General features: G+C 38.0%; 1 protein-coding gene across 3 annotated transcripts in view; it reads left to right on the forward strand.

The window, feature by feature from the left end:
* Positions 1 to 9,538, forward strand: part of FMN1 (formin 1) — a 445,090-nt gene extending 435,552 nt beyond the window's left edge. For all 3 annotated transcript variants that reach the window (XM_077263405.1, XM_077263415.1, XM_077263424.1), the window contains 2 exons: positions 5,179 to 5,263; positions 8,443 to 9,538. In XM_077263405.1, coding sequence (XP_077119520.1) covers positions 5,179 to 5,263; positions 8,443 to 8,487 — 130 coding nt within the window. In that variant the 3' untranslated portion in view covers positions 8,488 to 9,538. The remainder of the gene's footprint in view (positions 1 to 5,178; positions 5,264 to 8,442) is intronic.
* The last annotated feature ends 318 nt before the right edge of the window (positions 9,539 to 9,856 follow it).

A 9,856-nucleotide genomic window follows, 5' to 3' on the forward strand; every position in this document is an offset into this window, starting at 1 on the left:
AATTCAAATGCAGCAGGACAGATGCCCAGCTATAAAAAATGACTGATCAATCACACTGCTACTGGTACCTGCCCTCTCTCTACCTCTATAAATTGAATCTCTGTGTTATTTGCAGACTACTACATGCATCTTCTTTGCTGCTACATTTATACAACATTTTCCTGTCTGAAGTACTTGTTTAATGTTTACCACTTTCTCTTCCTATCTTTATTTCTGAACTGTGAGCTTTGACATCCTCTTACTACTTATTCTTATTATGTCGCCTAAAATAGGCTGCTACATTCTCTATCCTTACTGAAAAGACCAAGTATGGTATTAACAAGGCTACGGTTAGGTATATTCATAACTGGCTCAGTGATCGTACTCAAAAAGTGGTAATAAATGGTTGCATATCCAATTGGAAGATTGTTTCATTTGGGGTACCACAAGGCTCTGTCCTGGCCTCAGTGGTGTTCAACATTTTTATAAATGATCTAGATAAGGGAACTGAAGGTAAACTAATCAAATTTGCAGATGATGCAAAGCTAAGAGGGATAGCTAACACTAGAGAAGACAGAGAAAGGATTCAGAAGGATCTAGATAAGCTTGATCAGCAACTAATAGAATGGTATTTAACAGGGAGAAATGCAAGATTCTACATCTGGGCAGGAAAAACAAAAATTACATCTTCAGACTGCACATATGAGTCAACAGTGTGATACAGCAGCAAAAAAGGCAAACCGTTCTAGGATGTATTATGAAAAGCATAGAATTTAGATTACGTCAAGTAATTATTCCCATCTACTCCTCCTTGGTTAGGCCTCATCTTGAATACTGTGTCCAATTTTGGGCACCACATTTTAAAGAAAGACATTAACCCCTTCATGACAAGGCATTTTTGTTTTTGCTTTTTTGTTTTTCGCTCCTCTTCTTCCCAAAGCCATAACTTTATTTTTCTGTCAATATGGTCATGTGAGGGCTTGATTTTTGCGGGATGAGTTGTACTTTTGAAAGACACCAAAAAAAAAAGTGCAATCCCACAGTTGTTTTTTGTTTTGGATTTTCTAACATATTCACTAAATGCTAAAACTGACCTGCCATTATGATTATCCAGGTCATTATGAGTTCATAGACACCAGACATGTCTAGGTTATTTTTCATCTAAGTAGTGAAAAATTCCAAACTTTGTTAAAAAAAAAAAAAAAAATTGCACTGTTTTGCGATACCCGTAGTGTTTCCATTTTCTGTGATCTCGGGTTGGGTTTTTTGCGTGCCGAGCTGATGTTTTTAATGGTACCATTTTGGTGCAGATACAATCTTTTGATTGCATTAAAATGCAATAACGGGCAATGTCATGGCAACCAAAAAAAGTAATTGACTTGTTTTTCTCGCTACGCCATTTAGCGATCAGGTTAATCTGTTATTTTTATTGATAGATCGGGTGATTATGAACGCAGTGATACAAAATGTGTATGTTTGATTTTTTTTATTGTTCTATTTTGAATGGGGCGAAAGGGGAGTGATTTAAACTTTTATATTTTTTTTTAATTTTAATATTTTTAAAAACATTTTTTTATACACTGTGTGCAGAATTTTTAGGCAAGTTGTATTTTGATCACATGATACTTTTTATACATGTTGTCCTACTCCAAGCTGTTCAGGCTTGAGCCAACTACCAATTAAGTAAATCAGGTGATGTGCATCTCTGTAATGAGGAGGGGTGTTGTCTAATGACATTAAAACCCTATATAAGGTGTGCATAATTATTAGGCAACTTCCTTTCCTTTGGCAAAATGGGTCAGAAGAGATTTGACGGGCTCTGAAAAGTCCAAAATTGTGAGATGTCTTGCAGAGGGATGCAGCAGTCTTGAAACTGCCAAACTTTTGAAGTGTGATCACAGAACAATCAAGCGTTTCATGGCAAATGGCCAACAGGGTCACAAGAAGCGTGTTGGGCAAAAAAGGTGCAAAATAACTGCCCATGAATTGAGAAAAATCAAGCGTGAAGCTGCCAAGATACCATTTGCCACCAGTTGTGCCATATTTCAGAGCTGCAACATTACTGGAGTAACAAAAAGCTCAAGGTGTGCAATACTCAGGGACATGGCCAAGGTAAGGAAGGCTGAAAAACGACCACCTTTGAACAAGAAACATAAAATAAAACGTCAAGACTGGGCCAAGAAATATCTTAAGACTGACTTTTCAAAGGTTTTATGGACCAATTAAATGAGTGACTCTTGATGGGCAAGATGGATGGGCTAGAGGCTGGATCAGTAAAGGGCAGAGCGCTCCTCTCCCACTCAGACGCCAGCAAGGTGGAGGTGGGGTACTGTTATGGGCTGGTATCATCAAAGATGTACTTGTGGGACCTTTTCAGGTTGAGGATGGAGTGAAGCTCAACTCCCAGACCTACTGCCAGTTTCTGGAAGACAACTTCTTCAAGCAGTGGTACAGGAAGAAGTCGGTATCGTTCAAGAAAAACATGATTTTCATGCACGACAATGCTCCATCACATGCCTCCAACTACTCCACAGCGTGGCTGGCCAGTAAAGGTCTCAAAGAAAAAAAAATAATGACATGGCCCCCTTGTTCACCTGATCTGAACCCCATTGAGAACCTGTGGTCCCTCATAAAATGTGAGATCTACAGGGAGGAAAAACAGTCCACCTCTCGGAACAGTGTCTGGGAGGCTGTGGTGGCTGCTGCACGCAATGTTGATCGTAAACAGATCAAGCAACTGACAGAATCTATGGATGGAAGGCTGTTGAGTGTCATAAAGAAAGGTGGCTATATTGGTCACTAATTTTTTGGGGTTTTGTTTTTGCATGTCAGAAATGTTTATTTCTAAATTTTTTGCAGTTATATTGGTTTACGTGGTGAAAATAAACACGTGAGATGGGAATATATTTGGTTTTTATTAAGTTGCCTAATAATTCTGCACAGTAATAGTTACCTGCACAAACAGATATACTCCTAAGATAGCCAAATCTAAGAAAAACCCACGCCAACTTACAAAAATATTACGCTTTGATATTTGAGTCTTTTGGGTTGATTGAGAACATAGTTGTTGATCAAAAATAAAAATAATCCTCTAAAATACAACTTGCCTAAAAATTCTGCACACAGTGTAGTCTCCATGGGAGACTAGAGCTGCCATAACTCAATCGGCTCACCTACATACAGACGGTGATCAGATCGCCTATATGTAGCTGAATTACTTACTTGCTGTAAGCTCTGACCACTGGGTGGAGCTCACAGCAAGCCAGCAGTGACAACCATAGAGGTCTCCAGGAGACCTCTCGTTGCCGTGCCAATCCACCGGTTACCCGTAATCACGTAACGGGGTTCACCTATGAGCGGATTTCCAGCACGATTGCCAGAAATGCATGTTAAATGCCGCTGTCAGCGTTTGACAGCAGCATTTAACAGTTTAATAGCTGCAGGTGGATTGCCTTTCCATCTGCGGCTGTTCCAGGCACATGTCAGCTGTTCAAAACAGCTGACGTGCTGGAAAAGGTGCTGGCTCACCGCCGGAGCCCACAACAAACAGGGGGGCTGTGTCCAATGATGGATAAATCCGTCATTGGTCGTTAAGGGGTTGAAAACTGGAGCAAGTTCAGAGAAGAGCTTCCAGGATGGTGAGCGGACTGCAAAGTATGTCCTGCGAGTAACGGTTGAAGGATATGGGAATGTTTACCTTGCAAAAAAAAAAAAGGCCAAGAGGAGACTTAATAGCTGTCTACAAATATCTGAAGGGATGTCACATGGTAGAGGGATCATCCTTATTCTCATTTGTACATGGAAACACGTCAAGCAATTAAATAAAACTGAAAGGGAGACGATACAGATTAGATATTAGCAAAAATGCTTTTTGACAGTGAGGGTGATTAATGAGTGGAACAGGCTGCCATGAGAAGTGGTGAGCTCTTCTACGATGGAGCAGGGGGTTGGACATGATGACCCTTGAGGTCTCTTCCAAATCCAATATTCTATGATTCTGCCTTCACTTTCATACAGGCCATAATCATCTAAGTACCATTATGTAAAGTTAGGCTTTTTTTGCTCTAAACTCAGCCAAAGAGCTACTTTGCACAGTCTTACTTTTCTATAAGCCACCACTGTTTAACACCTAGGTGGCCACCCTCCAGCATCTGTACCCTGTATTACTTATATAATTAAATAGAGCTAATAAAAAGTGTGCTGATTTCTGCACGCTGTTCACTCCCCTATCCCCATGCCTCATTCCTTTAATGTTGTCTGAATGTCTTGTTCCACCATAAACTTGGGAACTGAGCAGCATGGGGCACTGTGGCATTTATTTTATTGACTTGAATAAATCAATTAAGAGATTTAAACAGTGTAACTCAGTGTGGTGGGAAAAGAGTAACCAGATGCATGCAATACTTTGGAGTTGAATCCGTAGCCTCCTTGGGGACATGTAAACCTTTAGCATGGGGAGTGGGGGATGTTTTTTAAGTGGCTGCATAGTTAATGCAGACATTTCCAGATGATTTTACATAACACTTCCACTTCTTGTCTACAAATTGAGGTTGCTTATTTCCTTTTCTTATTTCATGTACAACTCATTTGTTACAATGACTTTTTTTTTCCCCCAAGCTGTAAAAAGAATAAAAATATTTCAGATGGGTTTCCTTTTTTGGTAGTTTAAACATGACGCTCTGATTTTAATTTGCAGGACTATGTGTATAATTCATCAGTAATACACACTGTACTGGATGTGACATGATTTAAAAGTTTAGTTTTTGTTTTCTGAAGCACTAAAAATGCAATAGAAATGTTCATATTTAGCAGAGCCTAGGAATATCAGATTGTTTGCAGCCTGTAAGCAGAATACAGTTTTACAATAGTCGGGGTTGTATATATCTTGCATTGACATTGATATCACCTGTTTACAGCTCTCGCCAATCAGACCATCTATTGACAGGTGTGATCCAATGGTCATTAGGTATTTCATTTCAATGTGTTAAAATGTTCTGAACATTCAACCAATGTTCTCCATGAATTTTCTTCCTCATACCACCAAATATTTTCTTATTTCTTTTTTTTTTTTTTTTTTTACACTCACAGTTCTAGATACAGACAAATCTACTATTGTAAATCAGAAAATAATTGTAAAATTCTGCTGTGGGCAAATATTTGGAAATAAACTCCTTTGATGTTTTCTCTTTCCTTATCAAGGCTTCGTATGGCTCAAGAGTCTGTGAATAAATTGACAGCAGAAAAAAAAGTGGAAACGAAAAAGATTAATCCAACCGCCAGTTTGGTAAGAATGACTTTTTCTAAAACACATTATAAACATTTGCTTTGTAACAATTAAAAAAAAAAATTACCAGTATACTAATTTACAAAACAAGAGATCACTATATATTGTTTTAAGAATGCACACAAAATTGTAAGAAAACCTGAGATGAAGCATGGCACTTTTTACTAATCAATGGGAACCCCTTAGTTTCCGTGTATTTTTTTGGGGGGGTTTTCGACAGTCACATCTTGGATGTCTACAGCTGGCACTAGGGATAGATAAAAAGCTCACCTTTTACTGTGATATAATTTAACCTCTGTCACAGAAATGGTTAATAAATAACCAAAAAGAGTATAAACCTTTAAAAAATATTTTATTAAATGTTATGAATGATAGAAAAATTACTACAATACATAAATACTACTGGAAATTTACAAAAGAATGTGGATACAACATCATATATTATATCATGTAGTGCATTGGTGCCTTATCAAGCTGGTTATATTCATAAAAAACAATATCAGGGGTTAAATTCCCCTTATATGGAACAATGGTCACATCAGAAAACCGTATATTAAAACAAGCAAGATGGCAACACTTACATCAATATATACTTGGAATGAGGGTCCCCACCGCCCCGACGCATGTTTCCTATCAAGACTTCATCAGGAGTAGTAAATCCATATCGGGTTCACTTCTCGCCAATGGCAGCTGCCGTCTGCTACAATGTTCGTTCTAATTTATCTTTGTAAATCATACCCAATTTTAGCCTTTAAAAAATCAAAGCTGTTCAAGTTTGAATTCGCCTAATATTTTTATGTTGGTTATCAGATGGTCTGGGTCATTTTTCCATGTTTTATGATGTCTGGAAGATCACCAAATGTCCACATTTCATTTTTTTTTTTTTTTTTTGCCAGGTGAAGCTATTTGTAATGAACAAAATAAATTCTCTTCTTAGTCCATAATGTTTGAGCTGGTGCAAAACAGCAACTTTACCATACGTAGGTTATGCAGCCAAAGATAACTGTATATCACTGATACATTGCAACATACCATGGCTCCATCTAGTTACAATTTGACCCACTAGGTACCAAGCAAGTTTAAAAAAAATCCAGCTGGTTCGCAGTTTTCGTGAATTGTTGCTGTAACAATGCAACCCCATTCATTTGTATTATAATACTATGATGTATAATGCCATGGAATACAGAAATCTTTGGCTGCATGACCTGTCATGGTCATGATCGCCATACAGCTCCAGACTTATGTCTACTTCACAAGTCTGTTACTTCAACTTTTAAAGAAGAATTCCTTATAAAGTTGCAGTTTTTACATTTAAGTATGTTCTACAACATAGCAAAAATTTAAAATAGATCAAAATAGTTACTGAAAATGTATAACAAGTAACTAGTTTGCTCAATATTTTATAGCTAATTTGCTCACTGGTTACATGTCTTGGAGACATGGAGGGCAAGGGGTTTTGTGTTGAGAACTCTGCACTAACGAGGTGCAATACCCCCGAAACACCGGGTCTGCAAATTGAGATTCTGATTTGGCTTTTATCCTAAGGCACATTTCAAAGCTCTTTAAAGGGTCTATAGTGACTTGTAGGATCGCTGCTTCCAACAGGTGGCGCTATAGAGTTAAAGAACTCTTTCTCTCTGAAGAGGCCATTTGCATATTAAATTTTAAAGAGGGGCATTGCCCAGTGAATAAGCCTCCTTACCTTGGCATGCCAGAGCTGATGTGTCACTCTTCCCAAGGAGAAACATTACCCCTTGTTTTTTTGTATAGATTCCTTTGTATGGATTAGCACAGTCTTCTATGCTATGGAATTCAGCCAAGAATATTTAAACCCTGATGTCAACCACCCAATGAAGCCCAAATTGGTGACTCTCTGGTGGAGTCTATGGATCCATTTACCAAACCTTCACTGATTTTGATAAATGGACAAGACACACTGTGAAAAGACGCTTAATGCCGCAAACTAAAACCTTGTCTTGGGTATTGGAAAGCTTAGCTAAGACTCCTGCAAGATCACCTGGAAAGCAGATCAAGTTCCAGACACTTGACAGCGTCATTCCAACATTTATAACCTGTTATGACCAACTGTAGATTTCTGTTTGAAAACTAAAAAGCCAAAAACATCCTGGGCCAAAACTGCCCATAATAATCTGATAAGTCACAACTTTCAATTATGTCATTCCCCTTGGAAAAGTCTCAGTATTTGACTAAATCAAAAGATGCACATTTAAGTGAAGTGAAGAAGTAAATGTTACAGTAACCCTTGTTTTCATTTTTATAAGTCACGTGGAAATAAGAAACTTTGTAATATGTATTAAAGAAATCCGCTTTTTTTTCCCCTCCTGGGCTGATCTTTCATTTTCAAAATTCTCAATTCACATGTAAAATCTGTCTTCAGAGATGCCCATATTCCCATTTCTGCGATAGTCTATAGCAGACATTCTGCTGCAACTGCCATAGAACTTTATGAGCACCAGTTGTCTACCTCTAGCTCCTCCTCTCCATTGAATTTTAAAAGCACCAGTTGCTATCTCCTTGCTCAATAATGTTAGTCTGTCTTCACTGAATACAGGTTTTTCATATTTTACCCATGAATTGAGATTGAACGATCAGTCCAGGAAGCAGATTTCTCTCATAAGATAAATTACAAAATTTCTGATTTTCATATGTGCTATTTATTTATATATTTATGAAATAAAAAAACAAAATGCCAGTAACTCTTAACCAATAAACAAATCAAGTAGTTGTACCAGACCAGTGGAAATTCTCAGCCTTGTATAATCCATCAAAGTATTGACTGAAATGTGCCTTCATGCACAGAGAGAATCTGATCCAACTTGCACAGAGGGAAAGACGTCATTAGACAGCCTTAACGAGAGATGTCTCTGTGTTATGTCTGGTGCTGCAGCCAGTCTGAAAGGCAAGGATGCGATTAGGCGGTGGCTTGAAACCACTTTCACTGAGGTGCAAGGAACCATGTCAAGTCTGTAACTTATTAGAGAAAGTTGCTCTTGACCAACTCTTTGTATTGTCGGAGTCCGGTCACGGTGGCATCTGTCTAGCAGGTGATGAGCTTCTAGGGTACAATAGTTATTAAATTAAAAATGTTTTTTCCATCCTCATTATATAAGCCAGAGATCGAACAAGTTCTTAGTATTTCTTTCCCCTTCGTATTACAGAAAGAGCGACTACGGCAGAAAGAAGCGAGTGTCGTCAACAACTGAGCTGTGTCGATGTGCGTACATCATCGATATACTTCTGCTGCAGAAGACAACCGTTCACAAACCTGCCGGACAAAACTGAGAGGACACTTTTCAGAGTGAAGATAAGATCTCTAATTTTTATAAAGATCTATAAATGTAAATATGTATGTAACACGGTCCTGTCAAGTGTAGGGGCCTTATATAGCCAATGTGTATAAACCCCCTAGCGAGGAGACCGAGAAAGCTTTAAATGGGCATCTAGGTTCAGTAAAATAATAGACTGTTTGTAATCCCAAATTACAAATGAAAACCTATTTGCTACAATTGTTTTATTTCTGTAACTTTTATAGAATGCTCTTGTACATTGTTGTATAGAATATTTGAGAAAAATATAAATCTATTTATGTATGTAAGCAGGATAATCTCTGTTAATAAACGCTCTCCATGTGCTACGTATATAGAGGAGTTTTACAGACTTCACCAGACGACTGCTTAGTAGCTGGCTCATGAAGGTCCAGTAGAAAGTTGCAGCCAAGTATAGATGTTTTGTTTTGTGTCTCATTTTTTCTTTTACCCTCAACATTCATTGAGCAGCTACACTCTTGCACTACAGACATGTTATGTTTTATGTTGCTTTTATATTTGTGCATATGCAGGTGTAACGAGGTTTAGTAACATGCCAAGCCCAAGGTAAAATAGGACACGTCATGGCATGTGAAGATTCATTGAACACCCCTGTTATGTACTACTAGCCCCTTACAAGACTTTGCAAAATTTACATAGATTTTGGATTGCTCTATGGCTTTGAGAAAGTACAATATAGAATATGCAACCATGTTACAGGTCAAAACCACTAATATGGTTATTTATTCTCTTTTGGATGTTTCTTACTGTCCCCCCTCCTCTTGTTTCCCCAGACAAAGTCCCCCAAGGAATGAAAGGATTAAATCACCTTCATGTATACTACTATCATGTTTAAGTATAGACCATATCGCCCTGCATTTGTTTGATATACTCATTCTCCATGGGGATTTTTTTCACTGTAAATTCAATAAAAAATGTATTTTAAATTAATTGTAAAGTATTCTGCCTTGCCTTTTGCTGTAGATCGATGCGAGAACAGATTATATAGTCTCTTGAAAGGGACCATATATGAATAGATGTCTATCTGCCTGTCTGAACTAGGGCAGACAAACGCATGGGGCAATATGATTTTCCAGAATGTACAATATTGAAGGAATTGTCTGGGATTACAATTCTGATTTTGTTTAGGGCTCAGTCAGACAGCCGTATAAATCAGAGCGAGATCGGAACGCAATTCACAGACTGGCCGGAACGCAGTTCACAGACTGGCTGTTGGCTCTTCCGACCTGCATAGAAATACATCTCT

This window comes from Ranitomeya variabilis, chromosome 1 (genome assembly GCF_051348905.1).
Source record: "Ranitomeya variabilis isolate aRanVar5 chromosome 1, aRanVar5.hap1, whole genome shotgun sequence".
NCBI classification, from domain to species: domain Eukaryota; kingdom Metazoa; phylum Chordata; class Amphibia; order Anura; family Dendrobatidae; genus Ranitomeya; species Ranitomeya variabilis.